Source organism: Leishmania infantum, chromosome 19, assembly GCF_000002875.2.
Source record: "Leishmania infantum JPCM5 genome chromosome 19".
In the NCBI taxonomy this organism is placed as follows: domain Eukaryota; phylum Euglenozoa; class Kinetoplastea; order Trypanosomatida; family Trypanosomatidae; genus Leishmania; species Leishmania infantum.
In genome coordinates, this window is record NC_009403.2 from 392542 (window position 1) to 417878 (window position 25337).

The 25337-nt window shown below is 59.6% G+C and overlaps 6 protein-coding genes across 6 annotated transcripts; all 6 read left to right on the forward strand.

Moving 5' to 3' along the window:
* On the forward strand, positions 1–1746 carry LINJ_19_0950 (4-coumarate:coa ligase-like protein; the record flags this gene model as incomplete). Its single annotated transcript, XM_001465012.1, has 1 exon — positions 1–1746. One exon carries the CDS (start codon positions 1–3, stop codon positions 1744–1746), a length of 1746 nt encoding a protein of 581 aa, XP_001465049.1.
* Positions 1747–4852: 3106 nt separating this feature from the next.
* Positions 4853–6556, forward strand: LINJ_19_0960 (4-coumarate:coa ligase-like protein; the record flags this gene model as incomplete). The annotated part of the gene is made up of 1 exon (XM_003392379.1): positions 4853–6556. The coding sequence occupies one exon, from the start codon at positions 4853–4855 to the stop codon at positions 6554–6556; it is 1704 nt and encodes a 567-aa protein (XP_003392427.1).
* A 4987-nt stretch (positions 6557–11543) lies between these two features.
* Positions 11544–13355, forward strand: LINJ_19_0970 (4-coumarate:coa ligase-like protein; the record flags this gene model as incomplete). Its single annotated transcript, XM_001465021.1, has 1 exon — positions 11544–13355. One exon carries the CDS (start codon positions 11544–11546, stop codon positions 13353–13355), a length of 1812 nt encoding a protein of 603 aa, XP_001465058.1.
* Positions 13356–16312: 2957 nt separating this feature from the next.
* On the forward strand, positions 16313–18748 carry LINJ_19_0980 (conserved hypothetical protein; the record flags this gene model as incomplete). Its single annotated transcript, XM_001465022.1, has 1 exon — positions 16313–18748. One exon carries the CDS (start codon positions 16313–16315, stop codon positions 18746–18748), a length of 2436 nt encoding a protein of 811 aa, XP_001465059.1.
* Positions 18749–21052: 2304 nt separating this feature from the next.
* Positions 21053–22630, forward strand: LINJ_19_0990 (tRNA pseudouridine synthase A-like protein; the record flags this gene model as incomplete). The annotated part of the gene is made up of 1 exon (XM_001465023.1): positions 21053–22630. One exon carries the CDS (start codon positions 21053–21055, stop codon positions 22628–22630), a length of 1578 nt encoding a protein of 525 aa, XP_001465060.1.
* Positions 22631–23679: 1049 nt separating this feature from the next.
* On the forward strand, positions 23680–24567 carry LINJ_19_1000 (conserved hypothetical protein; the record flags this gene model as incomplete). Its single annotated transcript, XM_001465024.1, has 1 exon — positions 23680–24567. The coding sequence occupies one exon, from the start codon at positions 23680–23682 to the stop codon at positions 24565–24567; it is 888 nt and encodes a 295-aa protein (XP_001465061.1).
* Positions 24568–25337: the final 770 nt, after the last annotated feature.

A 25337-nucleotide genomic window follows, 5' to 3' on the forward strand; every position in this document is an offset into this window, starting at 1 on the left:
ATGTCCACGGCGGCACCGCGGGCGGCGGAGGACATGCGCATCTACAAGTCGAAGCTGCCGTCGGTGATGGACAAGGTGAACCGGGAGACGACGTTGTACGGGTATCTGATGAAGCGCATGGCGGCGGCGGACCCGAAGAAAATCGCTGCGGTGCAGGCGGAGACGGGCAAGACACTCACGTACCCGGAGCTGATGAAGGCGACGGAGCACGCGGCGAAAGCACTGCACCAGCATGGCGTGCGGAAGGGCGACGTTGTGTGCCTGTGCATGCTGAACACGATCGTGTACGGCCCGCTGGTGTACGGCACGCTGCGCCTCGGCGCGATCGCGTCGACGGTGAACGCCGTGGCAACGGCGTCGACGCTGGCGTACCACTTCAAGGCGAACGGTGCGAAGGTGGTGCTGGGCATGCACTTCTTCCAGAAGCAGCTCGCGGAGGCCGTGGCGCTGGTAGAGCAGGAGACCGGGCGGAAGGTCCAGGTGCTGTACCCGGAGGAGTTCTTCAAGACAGACGCTCCCGAGATCCCTGCGGACTACGACGGGCTGAAGGGGGCCACGCCGAACGACACCGTGGCCATCCTCTTCTCGAGCGGCACGACCGGCATGCCGAAGGGTGTGCAGCTGACGAACCGTGCGCTCATTGCGTGCTCGGAGCAGTCCGCCAGCGCGTTCGGCGTTGGCTCGCAGGACACCGCCGTGACCGTTCTTCCGCTGTTTCACGTCTTCGGGTTCACGGCGTGCATGAACTGCATGTTCGCCTACGCCGCGACGCAGGTGGTGATGTCCAAGTACTCGGCCGAGGACTACGTGCGCGCGATTGAGAAGTACAAGGCGACGGTCAACCTCGTCGCCCCGCCGATCCTCATCTCGCTGGTGAAGAACGCGGACAAGGTGAAGCGGCACGACCTGTCGTCGCTCAAGCGCTTCTGCTCCTCGTCGGCGCCGCTTGGAGCGGACGTGGTGGACACGGTGGAGCAGCTGATCCCTGGCTGCGCTGTCACCCAGGGCTACGGCATGACGGAGATGGCGCCGACGGTGACGGCACCGCTGTGGGGCCAACGGTGCACGCCAGGCTGCTGCGGGAGCCTGATACCCGACACGGAGCTACGCATCGTGAAGGTGGACGACAGCCAGCAGAGCGGCGCGGATAAGTCTTGCGGCATCGACGCAGAGCCCGGCGCGGAGGGTGAGGTGTGGGTGCGTGGTCCGCAGATGATGAAGGGCTATTTGCGCGATGAGGACACGGCCATGTGCATGCAGGACGGCTGGTACCGCACTGGCGACATCGGCAAGATGCTGGAGACTGACGAGCTGATGATCACGGACCGGCTGAAGGAGCTGATCAAGTACAAGGGCTTTCAGGTGTCGCCGGCTTCCCTGGAGGCGCTCTTGCTGACGCACCCGTGGGTGAAGGACTGCGTGGTGATTGGCGTGCCGGACCCGCGCGACGTGAGCTTCGAGAACCCGCGTGCGCTCGTCGTGCTGCAGCCCTCTGTGTCCCCAGAGGACGCCGTCCGTGCGTCGGACGAGCTGTACCGCTTCGTGATGATAAGCATGCCCCCGCACAAGCGGCTGCACGGCGGTGTGCGCGTCGTGGACGAGATTCCTCGCAACGCCGCTGGCAAGGTGATGCGGCGTCAGGTGCGCCAGGATGAGGTGGCGCTGCTGAAGGGGCAGAACAGCGATAGCGGTGCACCAGAGACTACCAAGGAAGGTACCGCTACTACTACCACTGCAGCTGCGTAGTTTGGGAGATGATTCAAGGCGAATATGCAACAGCCTGTGTGGGTGTGGGTGTCCAAGCCCTCGTGCTCTTTGCGCTACCTGCATTTTACTCTGCCTCAACGCGAAAGCAGCTTGCCCCTCCCCCTCCTCCGAGTCCCATCTGCCAGTGCGTTTTCGCGATGTCAGTGCGTGTGTTTCTCTTTCGTTTTTGTGGTTGCATTTTGTTGTTGTTTTACGTCTGTGTGCTGTTTGGGGTTGGAACACGTCCCCGCCATCCGCAGGCTCACTCGCGCTGCTGTTTGCTTTCTTCTCTGCATCTGGTGGTGTACTTGTTACTTCCGTCTCGCGTAACCGGCACCACCACCACCTTGTCGGGCGGCTCACATACGTGCTGGTACTGCTGCTTGAGACACCACCCTCTTCCCCACTGCCAACGCCGGCCTTTGTTCGTTCTCTTTTTTTCTGCGCTCTCTTTTCGCCTGCCTTATACCTCAATAATCGAGCTGCTGATGGTGCGTCGTCCTCTTGTTGTTTGTTCGCTTTTTTTTTCGTAGAGCGCCTGCTGTCCTGTTTTTATCCCCTGTAGGTATGTGCATGTGTGTGTGTCTCAAGTGCTGGAGTGGATTGCACGGCACTTTCCGTTTTCTCTCCATCTCTCTGATGGTGCTAGTTGATTAAAAAAAAAAAGAAGGAGGTGTCTGTGTATTCGGATCCCCTCTCTCTGGACCTGAGGCTGTCTGCATACCGGTATCATCGCTTTGCCTTTTCTCCCCCCTCCTCCTCCTCCTCCTCCTCCTCCTCCTCCGTCCAGCTCGCTCTCTTTCTCTCTCCAGCGTGGCGTTGCGTCGCCTGTCTTGCTGCTTATACGCTCGTCCAAAACGAAACATATTTTGTTGTTGTTTCCGCCCTCCCCCATCTTTTCGTTCCCTTTTCAAGTGCCCTTCCCCCTCCCCCCCCCTTTTTTTTTCTTTTTCTCGGCTTCCTGGTTGACGCTTTCTCCCACTTCGCCCCCTCTCCTCAAGACAATGTGCTTGTGTGCATGTGTATGCACATGTGTGTGTGTGGAGCTATTTCGAGTGGCGTAAGGGTCTTGCTTCTCTTTTTCACTGCCCTCTGCCACCCCCACCCCTAGCCCCCGTGGGTACTAATGGGCCCTTAAAGCGTTCGACCAGCTTTTTGCAGTCCCCCTCTCCACCGAGGTGCCTTTCTCTTTGGCGTATTCCATCTCACTTTCGCGTTTTAGTTGTTGTTTTCTCGCTTTCTCCTGATTTGAGTCGCGGCGTTGACAACGAATGTACCTGGTGTTGTATGCGTCTTCATGTCTGTGCCCTCCTGCAACCAAAGGGTGGTTGCGACAGCGACTTCAATGCTGTATGATGAAATGAACGAAAGGGATGAGAAAATGAAAATGGCAAAAAGCGAAAGCCGTGTCGCGTCGCAACCAACAAAAAAACGTCTGATGAGCTGTCTCCGTTGACGAGCAGCTCTCTTCCTTTGGGTGCTGCATCTCTCTCCCCTCCTCCTCCCCCCCCTAAGTGAGCGGGTATGCACGCAGTGGCTGTGGTGATCGCACATCCCACGCGCTTTTCGAGGCTCGCACGGCGAGCGTGTCGGTCGACAGTATGAGGCAAGGAAAGAGAATGCCAATAGATGCCTTTTTACAATACGAAAGAACTCTGTATCCCGCTGCTAGGGGTGAAGTAACGCCGTTTTTCGTCCGTTTCGCTTTACTCTTGTCGGCAGTCGCGCAATACCTGGTGTTGGCCACTGGTTTTTCGTTCTGTTCCTCCCTCTTCTAAACAGAGGCCGCAATCATGTCGCTGCACCGCAAATCTCATGCCCCACCCTCGTTCCCCCGCTTCCTCACTTCCCTCCTCTTTTTAATCACCTATCCAACGGCCCCATTCTTCCACCACTAACGCCGTTTCACCCACTGGCGGCATTATCACCATCACCGTGCCTCTCCCTTCCCACCCCACCCGCCACCTCTCTTCTCTTCTCCTTTCGTTCAACTCCCTATCACCGCGTGGAACGGCACCCACGCATCACCATCGTGAATCACGAACGAGGAGAAAAAGCTCACACGACCTTCTCCTTCCACTAGTATGTACATCTTCCGAACGTGACGGGTACGCAAAGAAAGGCAACGAACGAATTCCCCTTAGCCCGTGAAAACGCAAAGAGCGGCAGCCACCGCTACAAGAGCAACAACGACACTAAAGAAGTCCAACGCTATCGTTTATATCGAGTTGTACATCCACATCGGCTGCGCTGTTTGGTTTTCGTTTCTTTGGCTTTGTGTCACCATCTGTCCCGCTCGCTCTCGCTGCCTCCCTCTCTCCTCGTTACACACACACATAAACACAATACGCGCGCAAAACACAATTCGCCGCTTCTCTCTCCCCCTTCTTTCTCGCTGCTTCACCGTCTTTTCTGCCGCTGCCGCTGAAGAAAGACAAAAAAANCCTGATTGCCGTTGTTGTTTTCGGCTCCTACCACTTGAACCTGCTTCACCCCTTCCCTCCCCACCGCCCTTTGCTTCGCGTTCGCTGTGTTGCCCACTTACCCCGCCCCAAACACCCTTCTTTGGTGTGGGTGTCGGTGTGCATGTGCGTGCCTGCCTCGAACCTCTTTTTACTAGGATGAAGTTTTGTTCTTGTTGCCACCACCACCGCCTCCTTCATCTTCACTCACCGCCCCTTTTATCTTCATCGCCCGTGGCCTATATCTTGCCCGATTGCCCCCCCCCCTGCTCGTGCCTCACTGACTTCGCGTAACGCGTGGGTCACTCGAGGGCATTGGGCCACTCCTGAGCCTTTTCCACTTTTCTGCACCCTCGACCTATCCTTGTGATCTGCGTGGCTCACCAAAGAGTCTGGCTTTTCTTCCCCCCCCACCCCTCGCCCGCCGTCTACGCGTACATGCCAATGCTCCGAAACAGAATGGGCCGCCTCAACAGATCCGGCATGCATTCCTTTGTTGGTGGACCAGCTGCATCCGTTGCCTACAGCTATCGTTCCTCCATGTATACCCCCTCCCCTTTATCGGCCGCGGCAGCACGACTAGCGGCTTTGCCTGTGGGCTTGCTGCGCCGGTGGGACTGCATCAGCCGCGGCGCTGGTACTTCATGTCCACGGCGGCACCGCGGGCGGCGGAGGACATGCGCATCTACAAGTCGAAGCTGCCGTCGGTGATGGACAAGGTGAACCGGGAGACGACGTTGTACGGGTATCTGATGAAGCGCATGGCGGCGGCGGACCCGAAGAAAATCGCTGCGGTGCAGGCGGAGACGGGCAAGACACTCACGTACCCGGAGCTGATGAAGGCGACGGAGCACGCGGCGAAAGCACTGCACCAGCATGGCGTGCGGAAGGGCGACGTTGTGTGCCTGTGCATGCTGAACACGATCGTGTACGGCCCGCTGGTGTACGGCACGCTGCGCCTCGGCGCGATCGCGTCGACGGTGAACGCCGTGGCAACGGCGTCGACGCTGGCGTACCACTTCAAGGCGAACGGTGCGAAGGTGGTGCTGGGCATGCACTTCTTCCAGAAGCAGCTCGCGGAGGCCGTGGCGCTGGTAGAGCAGGAGACCGGGCGGAAGGTCCAGGTGCTGTACCCGGAGGAGTTCTTCAAGACAGACGCTCCCGAGATCCCTGCGGACTACGACGGGCTGAAGGGGGCCACGCCGAACGACACCGTGGCCATCCTCTTCTCGAGCGGCACGACCGGCATGCCGAAGGGTGTGCAGCTGACGAACCGTGCGCTCATTGCGTGCTCGGAGCAGTCCGCCAGCGCGTTCGGCGTTGGCTCGCAGGACACCGCCGTGACCGTTCTTCCGCTGTTTCACGTCTTCGGGTTCACGGCGTGCATGAACTGCATGTTCGCCTACGCCGCGACGCAGGTGGTGATGTCCAAGTACTCGGCCGAGGACTACGTGCGCGCGATTGAGAAGTACAAGGCGACGGTCAACCTCGTCGCCCCGCCGATCCTCATCTCGCTGGTGAAGAACGCGGACAAGGTGAAGCGGCACGACCTGTCGTCGCTCAAGCGCTTCTGCTCCTCGTCGGCGCCGCTTGGAGCGGACGTGGTGGACACGGTGGAGCAGCTGATCCCTGGCTGCGCTGTCACCCAGGGCTACGGCATGACGGAGATGGCGCCGACGGTGACGGCACCGCTGTGGGGCCAACGGTGCACGCCAGGCTGCTGCGGGAGCCTGATACCCGACACGGAGCTACGCATCGTGAAGGTGGACGACAGCCAGCAGAGCGGCGCGGATAAGTCTTGCGGCATCGACGCAGAGCCCGGCGCGGAGGGTGAGGTGTGGGTGCGTGGTCCGCAGATGATGAAGGGCTATTTGCGCGATGAGGACACGGCCATGTGCATGCAGGACGGCTGGTACCGCACTGGCGACATCGGCAAGATGCTGGAGACTGACGAGCTGATGATCACGGACCGGCTGAAGGAGCTGATCAAGTACAAGGGCTTTCAGGTGTCGCCGGCTTCCCTGGAGGCGCTCTTGCTGACGCACCCGTGGGTGAAGGACTGCGTGGTGATTGGCGTGCCGGACCCGCGCGACGTGAGCTTCGAGAACCCGCGTGCGCTCGTCGTGCTGCAGCCCTCTGTGTCCCCAGAGGACGCCGTCCGTGCGTCGGACGAGCTGTACCGCTTCGTGATGATAAGCATGCCCCCGCACAAGCGGCTGCACGGCGGTGTGCGCGTCGTGGACGAGATTCCTCGCAACGCCGCTGGCAAGGTGATGCGGCGTCAGGTGCGCCAGGATGAGGTGGCGCTGCTGAAGGGGCAGAACACCGATAGCGGTGAGGGCAACTGAAAGAATGAATACATGAGGGAGGGGTGCCGAAGGGACGAAGAGAGCGGGTGTGCATGTGCGCCCCGGTTGCAGAGGTGCCGCAGTTGTAGTAAAACGCACAATAGTGGTAGTAGCCGTGCTTGCAGATGGGGACAGGGAGGAGACGAGCGAAACCGGCTGTTGTGTGGCGGCGGCTGCGGAGAGGGAAGGCGAAGCGAATCGCACACACAAAGCCATCACCAAGAACAGCGGCGACCTCCTCGCCTACAGTAAATGTCACAGGTGGTCTGCACCGCCGCATGGCTTCCGTGTAGACTGAATGAGCTCGCATGTGGAACATGAAACTCTGCGCCTACGTTTCTTTTGATTCCCCTCGCTCTGTCTCTCCTTCTCGTCCCTGCAAGCCCCCTCTTCCCTTTGCGCGTCTGTGCAGAGGTGTGTTTCTGTGAGCTGCTGCCGCGCCGCCAACGATCTTCACCGCCTTATCGCTCTTGCATGGACGACGCCTTCGTTTTCCACGTCGTTCTCCGACGTAGTTTTCTTCTCCCTCCTCGTCTCTGTCTTGACTGCTTCTCCGCTCGCGCTGCGATCGCTGCTCTTCTCGTGCGTGCTTGCTCTCCTTTCATAGATCACTTGCGCTACCCTGATGATGCGGGCCACCTCAGCGTGGCACCACACTTCAAGTGCCCGCTCTGTATGGGGAGGCCAAGCAGCCGGCAGCCTGCCCTCGGGCATGGCCAGCGGGCTCTTGGTGTCGGCGGACAGGTGTGGGTCAGCGCGGTGCCGCAGAGACCTACGGCCATGATCGCGTTCGTACCAGTGCGCTGCGAATTGTGCCGACGGTCCCACAAATATGCGCATCCACCTCCTGTGTTGTCTCTGCTCTGGCTGCGTTGCGGTGGCGTTGAGCGTGATCCCGGGCCGAGCCTGCGCTGTGTGCTGCCGTGGCCTTGCGCTGGACTGAACGACGCCGAACGGTGTTGGTAGGGCCTGGCTCCTTGGCGAATCCTCGATGCAAGTCTGCATTCTGCGAGAGGAGGGCATGCCACCACGACATTTGGCCTCGCGGGTTATCAGCGTGCTGGTGCAGCAGTAGGAAAGAAGAGCGGCTGTCGGAGTGAACGGCGGCATAAACAGGCACTCAGAAACAAGAACAACACAAATACGCAGCATGCGCGAAGCGCAGCGTGTGCGCGCTCTGCATCGGCGACAGAGGATGTTCTTCTTTTCCCCAGCACGACTTCATTGATTTCTCTCCCCCGCCCTCCTCTCTGTTCCCTCCCTTTTTCCCACTCTCAGAGCAGCACACTCCGATGCAGCACACGGTCGCCCACTCACACCTGTGCATACAAAACAGCATCCGAACTCAAGCGCACACATACATACACGCACACACACAGCCTGATTCCTTGTTCTGATGTTGTGCGTGCGCATAGGTACATACATATAGATGCAAGTAGAGAGAGTGTGTCGTGTGCAGGTCTATCGAGGAAGGGAGGCACGATGACGCGTCTCGCCTCTCTTCTCCTCCCTCTTCTTACCTCCTGCACCGAGTAAGGAATTATGCGATGCAACTCCCTGCAGTGGGGAAAAGGAAAAGGGAAAACACGAAACAGACGATCCGGCTGTTTTGTCGAGGTGGTCTACGGAGAGCGGACGTTCTAGGCCTCTTCGGGAGAGGCGATCAGGAGGAGCCACACGCGTGCATCTCCTTCCGTTCCCCTTCTCTCCACGTTCTGTTCCTCACACTTTAGTCGCGAACTTTTCTGGCTTTTTCTCTTCGTCGACGTTGTCTCTCTTTCCTTCTCAATGCAAAAGGGTTTCGCCTTCGTGTGCCGAGGGAGGGGGCCTCCGCTGTTTCTTTCGGGCGGCCTCCGGCCGCCACACACGGGTGAATATACGCATGTGGGGCGTGGTAGCTTTCTTTGCGCCCCTCTTACGTTAGGGAAGATGTAAGCTGGTGCTTGCTATCTTGTCTGTGCGATCAACTTGATCCCACCCCGGCCAGCCATCCCCCCTCCGTTGTCTCTGCCGCCGGGCGAGAGGCATGATGGATGTGGGAAGGAGTGGGCGTAGCACTTTCGTGGAAACTATCGAAACGATAAGCATCAATACCGTATGAGCGGAATGCAGAGGTCAGCTGCCCGGCCTACCCGGCAATGTCAAACACGTTTGCGACATCGCCCTTGACCAGGTGAGAACAAGGGATGATACTCCTCAATGGAATAACTCCACTCTTCGCTCGCCCTCTCGCTCTAATCGCACACGAGCGAGGGCAATAACTGCGCATGCATGCATATGTCACGGTGAAGGCGCTGCCTCGGACAGCGAACACTAAGGACGGACCCCAGCGGCGCCCCCTCCTCCGAAGTCAGCAGGTGCGTGCACGAGTTCCTGCGGGAACGAAAAATTGCGTGTTTTTTTTGTTGTTTGCTCGCTTCGCTCTTGTCCCACCTTGCGCTCTCTCCTCGGGGGCATAACGGCGCGACGGGAGATCACGGGAAGGGCGGTTGAGCTGCTCTTCTTTCTTTCACACACACGCACTCTCTCTCTCTGCGGCAACGGCTACCTGAGTTGTATCTCTCAGTGGCAACTCCAGCCTCCACTTCCTATGAGAATGGGCCCCAGTGGACTTCATGGCCCCCTTCTCTCTCGTTAGTTTCACTGTCCGTGCCCTCTGAGTAAGACCCCCGCCCATCCGACCCCCTTCGTATCTACACCCGGTGGGGCAGGAAACTGGAGGGATGGACGGCACGGTATTCTCGTGCGCACACAAGCACAGGCATACACGTGCAGCTATACTCTTGTAGAAGAAACGCGCTCTGTGCCGGCCTGTATGGCCCTCGATGTGTAAGCGGCACGTCCGCACACACCGCCCCAGAAGTCGGATCGATGAAGACAGTTATGCTGACGCACTAACGGTGTTGGTGTAACTCTCTCGCTTTTCCTCTTCCATCTCTCTCGCCCCCTCTCGCACGCTGGCGAAGGAAAAGGCGTATGCGCATATGTGTATGTCTGTGTGTCCTCGTCAGTGGGAAGCTCCACCCCCCATGCATGGCGACATGCCCCGGCATCCTCCACTCCCCCTCCCCTCCTGCTCCTTTTCACACCTGCCCTTCTCGCTTTCACCTGTTTTGTGTTTCTGTTTCTCATGTCGTGTGACTATCCGACTCACTATCTCCACACACACACACATACGCACGCACGCGCACCTCTCTCGTTTCTCTCCGCATGTCATGTGCGGCTATCCCTTTGGTGGGGTGTGTGCCTTCATTGGTTTATGTGCTCTTTTTTTCTCGTGTGTGTTCGTGTGGTCCTTCTCTCACACCCTCACATCCTTTCGAGTTAAACACGTCTCTCTTCCCCCTCCTATCGCAAGATTAGCTGCATTGCGACGTTCCCTTTCTCACGCACACGCACACACCCACCCTCTCTCCCTCCCTTCCTCTCCCTCCCTCGCTTGGCTTCTCACTGCATTTCGAGTAGTTTCTTTGCGTGTGCGCCCATCAAGCGATCTCTCCCCCTCTCCCGTCGTCTGTGCTCGCCCTGTAAGGCGACAACGCACAGACAGGCGTAAATAGCAAAAAAAAAAATCGCTCTGCCGCTGGCCCTTCCCCGTCTTTAGCTTTCCCCTGCTTCTGAAGTTCATGAGAAAAACGAGACAAGTCTTCTGTTCTTTCTTCTTAGTCCACTAGCACAATACAAACTCACAGCAAAGAACGACAGGCACACGCACACACACACGCACACGCTCAGAGTCGCAGAGGGCGCCTACTTCAACTGGACGGTGACACCACGCTCTCTCATCTCTACGTTTCGCGCCACACACCCGCACCCTCGTAATCCTTCTCTCTCGAATCCATAATTTTGTTGTTGTTGGAGCGTGTGCTCAGCCGTTCGGCCATCTCACATCAGTTGTGCCGTGTACTTGTGTGTGCGACGTGACTTTCTCCCTCCTCCCTCCTTCCCTCCCTCCCCCTTGCCTTTCTTTGTTTTTTTTCCGCTTCCTTTTATCTCCTCCTCCTCCGCTCTGCTTGCCATCGACTTGTTCTGCCTACACGTTTCCGAACGCAAAAAAAAAAAACGGGCGGCTCTGTGACTCGATCCGTCCTTTCTTTTTTTTCCCTCTTCTTCGCTCCACCCCTTTTCGAACGCTTCGCTCTGCTTCGTCTTTGTCTCGTTGCTGCTCGTTTTTGTCCCCTGCCTCGCTCCCTCGCTCTGTGTGTGTGTGCGTGTGTACGGCCCCCCTCCCGCTACCGCAATTCGACGTTGCTTATTGCTTACGAAGTTTCCTCGCTATTTCTTCTCTGTTCTAAATTGTTCTTGCCCTTTTATCAGCCGCCTCCCCCTTCCCCCCTCCCTCTTTTTGTGCCAGAGTCCGTCATTGACAACCTCCCCTCCCTCCCTCCCTCCCTCCCCCTCCCTCCTCTCTCGGAGTCCCTGCATTACATACAGTCACGCATACGGCCACCAACCGAGAAAAATTCAATCAAACGTGCCTCCTTGACACGCGAGTTTGACGCGATCGTTCTTCTTCATCGCTGCATCTTTTCCTCTGCTTCTAAGACGTTTCTTCTTGTTTTCGTTGTTGTCGTCCGCGTGTTGCCCCGGGCCATTCCCTCGGCCTCTCTCGTGCCGCCCTCCCCCCTTTTCCTCCCCCCTTCTCCCCTGTGTCTTTTTCGGCTCGCCTTTTTCAGTGCTGGCGTGCGCTGCGCCTCCGCTCAGATTCACGGATAAAGACACGGTGTCGCGCCATCATAGCACAGCGGCAACGGGAAAGAAGTTGTGCCTAGTATTCTCTTGCACCCATACATACACTGTCAGCATGCTCCGCAATAAGATTCGGTGGGCGAGCGTCCTCGGCGCGCAGCGCTGCGGTAGAGGTGTTGCTTGCCGTAGCAACGGCCTGCTTGCTGGTCGAAGCATACCCGTTGAAGCACCGCGCGCGTTGACGGTGTCGTCGTCTTCACATGCCCTGACGCCGTTCTTGAGACCCGTCGCGGCAGCCATGGCACTGACGCAGCAGGTCCGCTTTGCCTCTACGACGTCGACCCCCTCCGCTACAGCCACAGCCACGTCGGCCGCCGCAGATGCGGGAACGCATGTCTATAAGTCGCGGTTTCCCTCGGTGATGGACAAGGTGAACACGGAGAGAACCCTCTACGAGTACCTCATGAAGCGTATAAAGGCGAAGGACCCGAAGAAAATCGCTGCCGTTCAGGCGGAAAACGGCAAGGAGCTGACCTACTCCAAGGTCATACAGGCCACCGACTGGTGCGCGCGAGCGCTGTACCATCACGCCAAGGTCCGCAAGGGCGATGTGGTGTGCATGTGCATGCTGAATACTATTATTTACGGCCCTGTGGTGTACGGTGCGTTGCGCCTCGGCGCCCTCGTCTCCCCGGTGAACGCAATCGCGGAGCCGTCGCTTCTCGCATACTTCATGACAGAGACCAACGCCAAGGTCATTCTCGGCATGCGTTACTTCCGCAAGCAGCTTGAGGAGGCCGTCGCCATTGTGGAGAAGGACACGGGCAGGAAGGTGGCCATCCACTACCCGGAGGACTTCTTCAAGAGGTGGTACATCTGGCCTGTGCCGCGCAGCTACGATGGGCTGAAGGGCGCCTCCCTCGACGATACCGTCGTCATCCCCTTCTCCAGCGGCACGGGCGGCTTGTCCAAGGGTGTGAAGCTGTCGAATCGAGCACTCATCGCCAACTCGGAGCAGCTGGGGGCGGCCTTCGAGTTCTCGCCGGACGACGCGGGCATCACGATCCTGCCATTCTTCCACATCTACGGCTTCACTGCCTGTCTCAACGCTGGCTACGCCCACGGCGTGATGCAGATCGTCATGTACAAGTACACCGTCGAGGACTACCTAAAGGCGTCCGAGAAGTACAAGGCGACGATCAACCTCGTCGCCCCGCCGATCCTCATCTCGCTGCTCAAGAACGCGGACAAGGTGAAGCACACGGACCTGTCGTCGCTCAAGCGCTTCTGCTGCGGGGCAGCCCCGCTCGGCCCCGAGACGGTGGAGGCGATAGAGAAGATGCTGCCCAGAGTCTCCGTCACGCAGGCCTACGGCATGACGGAGATGGCGCCGGCCGTGACGGTGCCCAATGGGCTGCGGCACAAGGTGCCAGGCGCCTGCGGTGTGCTTGTGGCGGACACGGAGCTACGCATCGTGAAGGTAGACGACAGCCAGCAGAGCGGCACAGACAAGTCTTGCGGCATCGACGCAGAGCCCGGCGCGGAGGGTGAGGTGTGGGTGCGTGGTCCGCAGATGATGAAGGGCTATTTGCGCGATGAGGACACGGCCATGTGCATGCAGGACGGCTGGTACCGCACTGGCGACATCGGCAAGTTCGACGCTGAGGCCGGCGAGCTCGTCATCACGGACCGGCTGAAGGAGCTGATCAAGTACAAGGGCTTTCAGGTGTCGCCGGCTTCCCTGGAGGCGCTCTTGCTGACGCACCCGTGGGTGAAGGACTGCGTGGTGATTGGCGTGCCGGACCCGCGCGACGTGAGCTTCGAGAACCCGCGTGCGCTTGTGTCTCTCCAGCCGTCAGTGTCTCCCAAAGACGCCGTGCGTGCGTCGGACGAGCTGTACCGCTTCGTCATGTCGCGCATGCCCCCGCACAAGCGGCTGCACGGCGGTGTGCGCATTGTCAGTGAAGTGCCGCGCAACTTGTCTGGCAAGCTGCTGCGCCGGCAGGCCCGCAAGGATGAGGCGGAGCTGATCAAAGCGCAGATGGAGAAGGCGAGCGCGGCCAGGACGAAGTCAGCGAAGGAGGCGGCGAACGCATCCGCCTCGGATTGACGAGGCATAGAGACGGAAAAAGGGCTCCCCGAAGTCCCATGACAAGTATGAGCTCTCGCTCTCGGTGTACGTGAATGTGTGTGTGTGTGTGTGGGGAGGCGATTGGCGAAATCAGGGCAACCCCCCCCCTCTCTCTCTTTCTTTTCACTCGTGCGGCACGTCTCATCACAGCTCACTCGTCTCCGCTGGGCCGTCACACACACACACACACACTTGTTGTATAGTGTACTGCTCTCTTCCTCTCTCTAATCTGAATGTTTTTTTTTTTTGTTTTGCACGTTGTGCTAGTTGTGCTCGATGGTTTTTTTGGGGGGAGGAAAGGGGCGTTGCTGCCGTTGGTGTATACCCCCGCCCCCCCTCCCCCTCCCTCGTCCGGGAAGAAGACCATTGCATTTCATTACGTGCGTGCGTGCTTCTGTCTTCTCCTCGTACTCCCTTAGGTGTTTTTTCTTTGTGCTCGATGTCTTCCTTCGACCTGTGATAATCTCCTACCTTTCTCGAAGAGTGGAGCCCCGCCCTCTTCGTGGCAGCGCCCGCCCACACACACACACGCACTCCACCTTCCGGTTTTGTTTGTTTTTATCTTACGGCACCGTGCCATTGGCAAATCATCCCTTACTTTGTGAACGCTCTACGTATACACTCTTGTACCCCTGCCACACCTCCCGCGGCCTCGCACATGCACATACACCCCCCCCCCCTCCCTGCAGCCCTTCCCCTCCTCTATCTCGGCTTGCCTTGTGTGTATGCCTTGTGAAACAAATCCCTCTCTTTCTGTCGCAACGATGCCGACCACACTGACCTCGTCTTCCACCCCTTTCTCTCTGCCTAACATGTGCTCAGCCCCCCCCCCCCCAAATCTTTCTCGGGCGCCCGACTGTTTTTGTTTTTCTTTCAGCTTCCCCCTTGTGAACTTTACCTTCTGCTCGTCTACCAGCCCACCCGCAGCGAGCTCGCGCACAGACCCACTCACGCGCCTGCATGCAGAGGACGGCGTCCGCGTCCGCGTGCACCGGATGGGCATCCGTGTGCGTTCCTGTGCGTCATTCTCTATTTCCCCTCCCTCCCTATTTGTTCTTTCACTCCATCGCTTTTCGTTTACTGTCTTTTCTATGAATCCCTGATGATGCGGGCCACCTCAGCGTGGCACCACACTTCAAGTGCCCGCTCTGTATGGGGAGGCCAAGCAGCCGGCAGCCTGCCCTCGGGCATGGCCAGCGGGCTCTTGGTGTCGGCGGACAGGTGTGGGTCAACGCGGTGCCGCAGAGACCTACGGCCATGATCGCGTTCGTACCAGTGCGCTGCAAATTGTGTCGACGGTCCCACAAATATGCGCATCCACCTCCTGTGTTGTCTCTGCTCTGGCTTTGCTGCGGTGGCGTTGAGCGTGATCCCGGGCCGAGCCTGCGCTGTGTGCTGCCGTGGCCTTGCGCTGGACTGAACGACGCCGAACGGTGTTGGTTGGATCCGGTTCCACGACATAGCCGTGATGCAACAGAGGCAGGTGAACTGTGGTTGTGTATGCGTCTGTTTCCGAAGATGTTCATGGTCGAATAGACACGCTGAGAAAAAGGCCTCGCTTGACTTTGCGCATGTGTCGTCTTCTACTCAGATGCGCGTACTACACGCACGTCGACAAGCCGCTTCCAAAAAGAGAAGCATGTGTGAAGGGACGTAGAAAACGGGACGCACAGCGGAACGGCGATGCATGCGTTGCAATGGTTCTGAAGAAAATGTGCGCTCGTCTTCGGTGTGTGGCAGCGGTAGTGCGCGTGCAAGCGCAGTACGCCTGGCACAGCGAATGGAGCACCTCCTTTCCTCTTTAAGACTTGTGCAGCCCGTGAAGACTTTCCCCTTTCCCTCGCCTGCAGTTAGCCTCAGGTGCGCACATTGTTGCCCTTCGCTGGCCGGAGTGCAAGAGGGGTCAACATGCGCAATGCTTCTTGCATACCCTCTTGGCGCACCTCCTTCTGTGTGTGTGTGTGTGTGTGTGTGTGTGTCATCAACTCTCCACACCTTCTCCTGTCGTGTTCATCATGTCACACGCGCACAACTGCACACGGTGTTGCCGCTGTCGTCACACAAGCGTTCTTATTCTGCTTCAGAAGTGCCATCGCTAACTACCGCCTCCGCATCCCTCGCCGGTGCTTCCGCTCAGCCCCACCCACCACGATCACCCAACTTCCTCCCGCTTTCGGCGTGTTTCCTCTTGAACAACGCTTGTCAAACAAACAGCGGGGACTACTCCGGCATCATCTGTAGCGGCCAACAAGCCGCCACCGCCCCTTCCCACCTTACCTATCCTCTTGCTCGCTTCATGCACGCGTAGCAGATAAGCGCCTCCAGAGCAGAAGCTCAAAGGGGGAGGCGCCCATGGGTGGCACGTGTGTGCTGCTCCGCTGATTCAAGAGGTGATCATTGCGGGGTCTGCTGCGGGGCTCATCTGGCTGCCCATGGCAGCCCACGTGACGGCTCCATCTATGCGTCCACTTCTGGCATTCATCGGTTGAGTGGCTGGTGCGGCGAGGATGCCGCGTCGGGGTGTTCACTGACCGTGTTCATCCCTGCCTCTCGCGTGCACCGCGGGGCACATGTGCAGGTGCGAGGCCTCTGCTTGAAATGGGCAGCTTTGCATCTTTTCGTTTACTCACTCGCCCATGTCTCCCTGTCTCCGTGTCGCTCACGGTCTCTGCACCATCACGCTCACCTACTCGCTCAGCACACAACCCCCACCCCTCCCTCTTTGCCCCGTGCACCCTTCAAACTGCGCGCATGCCTCCCTCCCTCCCTCCCTCCCTCCCTCCCTCTCCCCCCCCCTTTATGTATGTGATCGCATGGGCGAACGCTTCATGCCAATGAATGACGCCTAACTAGTGTACCGACACATATTCGAGCACCAACGCGCACGCTACATTCGCCCACGAAGAACAGCGGAAGACGTCACCGCACCGGCAAGGATGGCCTCGGTTGTCGTTGTATCCGCGTCCTATGACAAGCAGATACGGCTCTGGGACGCTACCTCGGGTCGCACCGTCAAGAGCTTTGTCTTCCAGGACTCGCAGATCAACAGCCTCTTCTTGCTGCCGGATACGGGCTATCTGGCCGTGGCAGGCTTTGGGGCTCTGCGCCTGTATGACCTCGGCACTTTCCTGCACAGCGGCGGGGGCGCGGGAACTGGCAGTGGCGCAGGCACCGGTTGCAGCAGCAGCAGCAGCAGCAGCACGAACCAGGCCCCGCCGGTCTACTCCTCGTTCGAGAGCCAGAGCTCGATGAACTTCACGAGTCTAGCGGCAGTGCCACTAGCGCACAACTGCAACAACGATGAGCAGAGCAGCACCATGTCCGGCTCGTCGCGTCAGCTGACGGACTCCACAACGTCGACGACGCTAAACGATCAGCTGCTCAGCACCGTCGCCATGGTGGACACAGCTGCGCTGCTGGGCAGCGCGCCGTGTCGCGAGGCCGCCTTCCTCCTTATCGCAACGAGCGAAGACGGGCACATCCGCTTCTTCGACACCCGATCCGCTGTAACACTGCGGATGCTAAAGGACATTGCAACGGGAGCCGCCATCACCTGCAGTGCCGTGTCCCCAGACCGTCGCTATCTGCTGACGGGGAACCAAATGGGCCAGGTGTCCATGTGGCACCTCCCCTCCATCGTCGCCAGTGTCGCGTTGGAGATGAAGGGCCTCTCGCACCACAAAGCCGCCGCGGCAAGCAAAATCTCGGATTGCAGTCCAATCACCGCGTCGGGCGGAGCAGGCACCAAGGCAGGGGAGGCGCAAACCGCCAAGGCTGCAGCGGTGGCCTCCGCAGAGGAGGAACGCGCAAAGGCTTTTGGTCGTGCGCCGCTGCAGGACATAAACTTCGCCAACGACTACAGCGCTATCCGCAGCATCGCGATAGAGCCTCTTGGCAGGTGGGCGGCCGTGGCGACCAACGTAGGCAAGGTGCACTTCATCCGACTCGCCCGCGACGCCTCGGTGCGCGGGAGCAAGGCGGCCACGGCCTCCAGCCGAAGCGCGACGCAGCCCCTGATCATCGGCGTTGCCACCAGCAACGACCTGCCGGTCACCCCGCCGGGGCAGCAGGACCCGCACGCTATGAGCCTCTCAGGCTCTGTGCAGCCATCGCCCTATAAGAGCCCCGGGAAAATATCGGCTTCCGAGAGCACCTCTGGTGTGCCGCCGCTGCGTCTGACACTGATGGGGAGTGCCAGCTCCTACGGCGAGGGCGGGGCGGCCAATAACAGCTACCACGGCCCACGTGAGGCCATCTACCGCTCGGCTTTAGTGGTAAACGAGCTCAGCTCAAACGCGCAACGCGCCTCGGACATGAGTGGGGATGGCATCGGCGGTGAGCTGGCGAACACGCGCAGCACCCCCAGCGGCGCCGCCTCGCACCTGAACAGCATGGGCGCTGTTCTCCTGGACCACGTCGAGCAGCAACAAAATTCGAACAGAAGTCGCAGCAGCTGCCCCGGTGGACACGCCTCCGCCGCGCAAGACGCGAAGCACGAGCAGCTAGCGCAGCCATCAGCCGCGACGAAGCTCGCCGAGCAGCTCGAGATGGAGGTGTTCGACACGATTCAGGCGCATTACAAGTACATCCTGCGCGTGCTCATTTCGCCCAACGCGGAGCTTCTTGTGACGTGCAGTGCCGACTACTCGGTCGGTCGGTTCTTGGTGCCGGCCGCCCTGCGGATCTCGTCTTCAACGGCGGCGTCCGCCAGAACAGACACAAACGCCGGCTCGAAGTCTTCTGCACTGGCAGCAGCGAACGCGCCTTCGCAGCCTGCCTCCACGCGCCCGAGTGGCACTCGAAACGGCGACGAGGGCACGGGGGAGAGCGAAAACGTCGACTCACGTATGCCGCGCTTTGTGCCCACGCAGGCGCTGGCGCCGACCACGGTGTCTCACACTGGTAGCGGCGACGATCAGCAAGTGCAGGTACAGGTGCAGCAGCATCAGCAGGGCGGCACGACGGACTCGAAGACGGACAGCAGCTCTCCGAAAGAAACCGAGACGGCCGCTGCTGCCGCCGGCAATACCAACAACGCCGCCGCTCCCGACGCGGCTGCCTCTGGTCCTCTTATCCACTCCTTCGACGGCATCGCCAGCCCCGGCCTAGGTGACGGCGTAAGCGACGAGTCGCCGCAGCCATGCATGGAGTTCCAGTCCCTCAAGCCGCTCACCGGGCACAACCGCTGGGTCTGGGACGGCGTCTTCAGCGACTGCAGCAATTTCCTTTTCACGGCGAGCAGCGACAACACCCTGCGCATGTGGAATGGGCTCATGACGGAGCGCCCGCAGTCTGTCAGCTTTGTTGGGCACACCAAGCCCGTCGTGGCGGTGCTGCTGTGCTACGACAAGCGGCGCTTGAGTATTGGATAGCGCACACGCTCCACTTTGAAGCGAAAAGGGGAGCAGAAAGCGAGAAGAGTCACGGCACACGATGTGAAGTGGCGGGTATGCATCACCGTGGTGACGACGGCATGGATCTATGCGTGGGTGCGCCCTGTTTTTTTTTGTTTGTTTGTTTTTTCGACATCTGAATGTGCTTGTTTGCGAGAGGGCGGGCGGGGGGGCAAGGGAGGTGGATGAGGAGGAGACGGGATCGTCGTCATCGTCATCGCGCGCATCCTCTCATCTCCCGCCCTCCCTCTCCTCGAGCGGGTGCAGGCTTAGAGCGTTCCAACACAACATAAGTCAACGGAGCCCGCCCCCGCCCCCCCTCACACACACACAAACGCAAAAAAAAAGTTTCTTCCTGCTGCTGTGGTGGTGACATTGGTGGTGACCCGTGGTCTTCTGCAACGCAAGAGCACCCTCTAGATGGCTAGGCGTGAGGGAGAGGTAGTGGGGTTAGAAGGACCGGCTAGCGTGTGGCGGGGTGGTGTGGGGAGAAGGGCAGGGGAAGGGCCAGCGGGGAGGAAGAGGGTCGGGTGTCTCAGTGCATTGATTTGTGTGTGGGGTTGCCAGGGAGCAGTCCTGTCCTGTTGTCGTCGTCGCTTCTAGGAGGTTGTTACTGCTTGCGACGCGGCATGCGGCGTTGGCGAAGCACTGCCGGTGGAGCTGAGCACCGCGTCTCTATCTTCTCTCCTCTCCGCTCACCACCGCCGTTCACTTCATGGTGCGTGGTTCGGGGTGCTTGAGGGAGTTTAGCATCGCCTTTCCTTTGCTGCGTGGAGTGGTGATGTGCGTCGTGCCAATGTGTGGCGTTTCAAGTTGTCGTTGCTGTTATTCCCACTTGGACTAGGCAGGCTTACCCTTTCGTTTCTTTTTGTATATATATATATATGTGTGTGTGTGTGCGTGTGTCTTTGCTTCTTCGGCTGGCGGTGCCTCCGACCCACCCACTCACCCACCCACCCCCTCTCTTGCGGAGTGCGCTGTGCGCTGCGTTGCTTGTGTATGTGATGGACAGGCCGAAGGCTTTGTTGTTCGGTACTCGTGAGGGTCTCATGGCGCGCTAGGGAAGGGTGGGGCGGCGGCGGCACGGACGGTCAATCATGTTTGGGTGCTGTCCTCTTGCTGGTCTGTGAGTATGTTGAACGAAGCAAAAAAAAAAAGAAAACATTTTTTTACGCTGAGTCTCTCCGCCCCCTTTTCTGTTTGTTTTCTGAATGGATGTCGCCGAAAAGACGACAAGATGGCCAGCAGCCTCATCACTTGAGGGAGGGAAAGTAAGGGAAGGGGCTCCGCCAGTGTAGTGAGGTGGCGACGGCGTGTGGTGGAGGCGATTTACTTTTCTCGTGAGCGAAGCTGGCTGCGGACTGCCTCCGCGTTTCGAGCGCCTCCCTCCGAAAAAACAACACAGCAATAAAAAGGGTGTGGGGACATGCGTGCGTGCACCTGTGCGCACGTGCGTCCCCACCCCGCTCTGTTTGCCGGACCCCTCATCGTGCCACATACACACACACCTCTCGTTCCTCAAGGCAGCGTATGGATGACCGTGGCTCCAGTGGGCATCGCCTCCTCGCCCCTCCTGCTTTTCTCTGTCTCCCGTTGTAACTATCTGTGCTTGTGAGGGGGGGCCTCTTCCAGGTGTGCGACCCGTCCACACACACACACGCACAAGCACAGATACATGCGCACACTGCAGCCCCTCACTCGCACCCGCTCTGAGAAGCGCCATTCAAGTCTCCTTTATACGTCACACGGCGCGTGGCGTGAAAGAGAACCATTTGACGGCGTCATTCACGCCTTCGGCTCACGGGGGCCGTCATGCACGCACCGACTGCGGCGGCACACATGTGGCGCACGCCCTCCGTCAGCGCACCTCGCCTGCGTCGATGCCTTAGCGCTTCGGCGGCGGCAGCGGCATCGCTCCCCTCAGCGCTACGGGTAGGTCAGCGCCACGTCACGAGCGCCACTGGCTCTTTCAACGGTAAAGATGGCGAGAGCAATAATACGAAGGATCACGCGGACGGCAAGGGGGGCGCTGTGCCTCCCTCAGCGACTACAACCGCTACAGGAAGTGCTGCCAGCCACGGCTTTCAAGGCTGGAAGCGCTTTGGCTCGCTCACCAGCGGCCACCAAGATGTAGGCGTTACAACGAGCCCGCGTAGCTCACCGCCGTCGCCAGCGTCGTCTCCGTCCGCCTTCTCCCCAAGCCAAGATGCGGCCTCCATCGTCGATGGCAAGACCCGCGACGACGAAGCTCGTCGACGCGCAACATCGGCGCGGCTCACGGACATGTTCGCCGACAGCGCGCGGCACTCGCGATGGATGCAGGAGCAGCTCCAGCAGTCACGCAGAAGCTCGGTGTACACGGAAGAGACGGCGGCGCCCCGGCTGGTGCGCTCTTCCTGTAGCGCCGTGAACGCCAATCAACGTGGTTACGCCGTCGACGAAGACGAGGATGGCAGTGCCGTATCGGACGCGGCAGATGCAACGGCACCAACAGCGTTGGCGGCCACCGCAGGTGCCGACGTGTTGGAGCAGGAGTTGCTGGACGACAACTTCCTGTACTACCCGCCGCTGGCAGCCATCGGCGAAGCGGGAGCTGCCGAGGCGACGCACACTCTCCCGAGTGGTGAACCGGAGAGGTACGTCCCTGGTCAGCAGGTCATTCCGCCCGGCATGACGCGCTACCGGGTGGATGTGCAGTATCAAGGCAGTGATTTCGATGGATGGTACAAGTCTGTGCAACGAACGCGAAACAGCAAGGATGCTGCGCCAGCTGGCAACACCACTACTGCTGCGGCAGACTACGGCACTGGCTCCCGCCACTTCGCCAAGGTCGTGCTGGAGGAGGCGCTGGCTGTCGCGCTGGACGTGCCGACGGTTAGCGTCGTTGCCGCCGTCATTCCAGAGACGGGCGTGTCGGTGCGCCGCCTAACGTGCCATGTAGACGTGCCAAGCGAGGTGGAGCTGCAACCTCGCACCATCCTGCAGCGCGCCACGCTGTGGCTGCATCAACGTCGGCAGCCGCTCGCCGTTCTCAGCTGTCACCCGTGCCGTAACCAGGATTTCCATGCCCGGCACAGCGGGGTGCGGCGGGTGTACTGCTACCGCATTCTGAACCGCATTGCACCTCCCCTGTTTGACGCGGGGTTGCAGTGGCACGTGGACCGCTACCTCGATGTGCCGCGCATGCAGCGCATGGCGCGTCTCATGGAAGGGACACACGATTACGGCTTCTTTGCTGACAGCAAGATGGCGAACGCACTGCGGCGCGCTGCGGCTTCTTCTACCGGAAGCGGTCGAGGGGGACCGGTGGTGTCTTCGGCGTACAGCGCGGAGCATGAGCGGCTAACTAGTCACGGCCTGAGGCGCGGCGAGGCGCCAGCGGCGCCGAAGGTGACGGTCGAGCGCGGTCTTTCTCAGCTCGAGCGCGCTGCGGCCTTGCCAACCTTCAACGAGTACGGCCAGCGCGTCATCACGTACCAAGCGAAGCCGCACGAGTACCACAAGGCCCGCACAAACCTCCCGACCATCCGCACACTCGACAAGATTGAGGTGGTGCGGCAGGAGGACGAAGTCCTTATCTGGTTCGTCGGGCAGTCCTTCCTGCGCCATCAGATCCGCAACATGGTGAGCGCGCTCAAGGCGGGCGGCCACGGCCTCTGGGACGATCAAGAGCTCCAGCACGCCTTTCAGAGCGGCTTCGAGGTATCGCGCAAGAAGTTCAAGCGCGAGCGCCTGTCTCCGGCTCCTGCTCATGGCCTCACGCTGTGGGATGTCGAGTACCCGACGCAGCACCGGTCAGACTTCGTACCCTACGTAGATGCGGGACCTTACGAGCCCGTGGACGTCTCCACGCAGCACTAGCGCTGTCGCAACGACTGAAGGCAAGGCAACAGGGTGCGAAGGGCGGAGGGAGGCCGGGCACGGTGCTTCGCGCGTGTGCGCAGATGTCGGCATGTTGATGGAAGCCGGGGCGAGAACGCGGAGGGCTGTCGCAGATACGAAGGCAAGCAGAGAGAGGAGGCTCTCTCGTCTTACACTGCAGCTCCCCTTCCCCCCCCCTTCCGCCCTTTTCGTGCTTGATATAGGGCTGGCTGAGTACGCATGCATGCATGTGTATCTCTATACATGTGCCTGCATGCGTGTGTGTATGTGTGCGTGTTTGTGCTTTCACAGAGGCGCTAAACCCCTAAGGCTAACAGAAACATGAACAACAAGGGCAAGTCATGTGCGCGACGCGATCGGCTTTCCCTCATTCCTCGCCTCCCCCTACTCTGTTTCTCTCATCGAGCGCTGCAGGCGTGCTCGGCGATCAGGGTCTACGAAAGCTAAGAGAGAAAGCGCGGGGGCCGCAGCGCGCAGAGGTAGCGGTACCAACACGCCTCTCTGCTTGCCTCCGTGGTTGGCGTGTTGGGTGATGGGCGCTTGGGAGAAACAGGGAGGAGCAAGGAGAGGACGGAGGCTTCGCATGCAGCGCCCTCTCCACACACTACCAACACCGTCCATGCCCCTTTACCCTCGTTTCTCCCAATGACCTTCGCTGCGGCGCCCCTCTCGCCCCCCGCCCCCGCCCCAGGTCGCTTGGAATGCTTTTATGCTAGTTGGGTGCGTGCTTCCCCCTTTTTCTTTTTCGCGGCGAAACCAATCGTTGCGTCTGTATTCATCCTCACCTCCCCATGTCACTGTCACGTCCTTCCTTCCTTCCTTCCTTCGTCTTTCTCTCTCTCTCTGTGGTATCATCAAGCACGCAAGCTCTCACACACATACGTATATACGCGACTCACAGAGCAGCGCCTGCCCCCCTCCCCCTAAAAAAAGAAAAACGGGCAGACGACCGCCACCGGCATGCCAGCACGATCACCGCTACCTCATCTCCTTTTACCCCGGCCCCATCCCAGCGCTCCTCGCCAAAGATGTACCGCGCGCACAGCAAGGACATCAACCGGAACAAAAGTTTCCATCCCTTGACGTACCGCAACTTGCGCCGCGTCGAGCAGCTCAAGGAGGAGGCCGAGCTCAACAAGCAGAAGGCAGAGGAGCGGCAGAAGGAGCTGCAGCGCGATCAGGAAGAACGTCGTTACGATGAGCTGGTGCTGGCAAACTCAGCGGACTCGCTCAGCGGCGAGCTGGCACGCTACCGACAGACGCGCAGCATCTTCGCCGCCGAGTACGAGGCAGACGCCCAAGCAGCCAAGGATGCGCCTGTAGCTTCACCGCACTCGCCACAAGTCAGCAAGCCGGAAGTGCAGCTGAAGACGTCCACCGGCGCGTCATTCCCCGTAAACAGCTTCCTCAGGAAGTTTAAGAAAGAGGAGTCCTACGGGTCGACGTGTGTGGTGAAATCAGAAGCACGAGACGACACCGCCGCTGCTGCTTCTAGAACAGTCGCCTCCGTGGAGGCAGAGACGTCCATGAGGAAGCGACCACGAGATGACGCAAAAAGCAACAGTCCCTCTAGCACCCACAACGGCAGCGGCTATGGTGCAGGTGCGACGAAGAGGAGAGGCGACGGTGACGAGAGTGCACCCGCTACTGGCTTTATTACCAGCGCGGAAGCGGCGCAGCTACGAAAGGAGCTGAACCTGGCGCAGAAGCAGCGGCACGACCCACTCATGCGAGTAAAGGAGTACCAGAACAGCTGCGTCGCCGCCGCCGCCGCTGCCAGGCAGCTGTCCCATGAGCAAGCGACCGGTGCGGTGGCAAAGCACGAAGACGATAAAGACAAGCTGCAGAGCCGCATCCGCGAGCTGTTGGCTCTCAAGAAAAAAAAAGGAGAGCCACGAGGCGGAAGGTATGCGTGACTACGTCCTCACTTTGTTTGACCGGAGATGCGAGCGCCCCTGCTGCGTTGTGGACCCACCGGACCTCTCCAGTTGAATTCGCTTCTCTGTGCGTTGGATTCTTCCCCACCCCCACCCCACCCTTCACCCCTCTCACGACGACCTGCGCGCAGGCAGACAACACACCGGCCATGCGGGAAAGGAAAAGAAGCATGCTGTTCAACAAAACGAAAGTAAACGCGAACTGCGCAGTTAGCGCGAAAGCATTGATGGGCGTTTCGACTTCCTCAACAGCGAGGAAGAGCGTACCGAGAACACCGCAACTTCTCAGCGATTTGCCCGGCTCTGTTCTTGGCCGACGTGTTCGTCTGCGTGTCGCCACTGCCGCCTCCCCCCCCTTGCGCGCCCACCCCGCTTTTCCTCGTGCCGCTGTGATGATGCACCTCTTTTCCACGTCACGATGGGCAACGACCTCGGCAAACACCTCCACGGCCTTGACCTCCATTCTCCTGTCAACTGCGTATCGTACCCCTGCAACACCTCTTCCCTTCTTGCTGCTGCTGCCTCGGTGCAACGCATCTATCGAACCACGGCGGTGATGGCGACGACAACACGCGCCGCCATCTCCTCCTCTCTTCTCGTTCTCCAGCCTAGAAACGCGCACGTAGGCGCATATCAGCTTGCTCGTTTGCTGTTGGATCGAAGGCTTTTCCTTTCGGTGTTTCTATTCTACCCACCCACCACTGCCTGCTCCTTCCTTGCTGACGGCGTCGCTTCTCTTGAGCTCATCA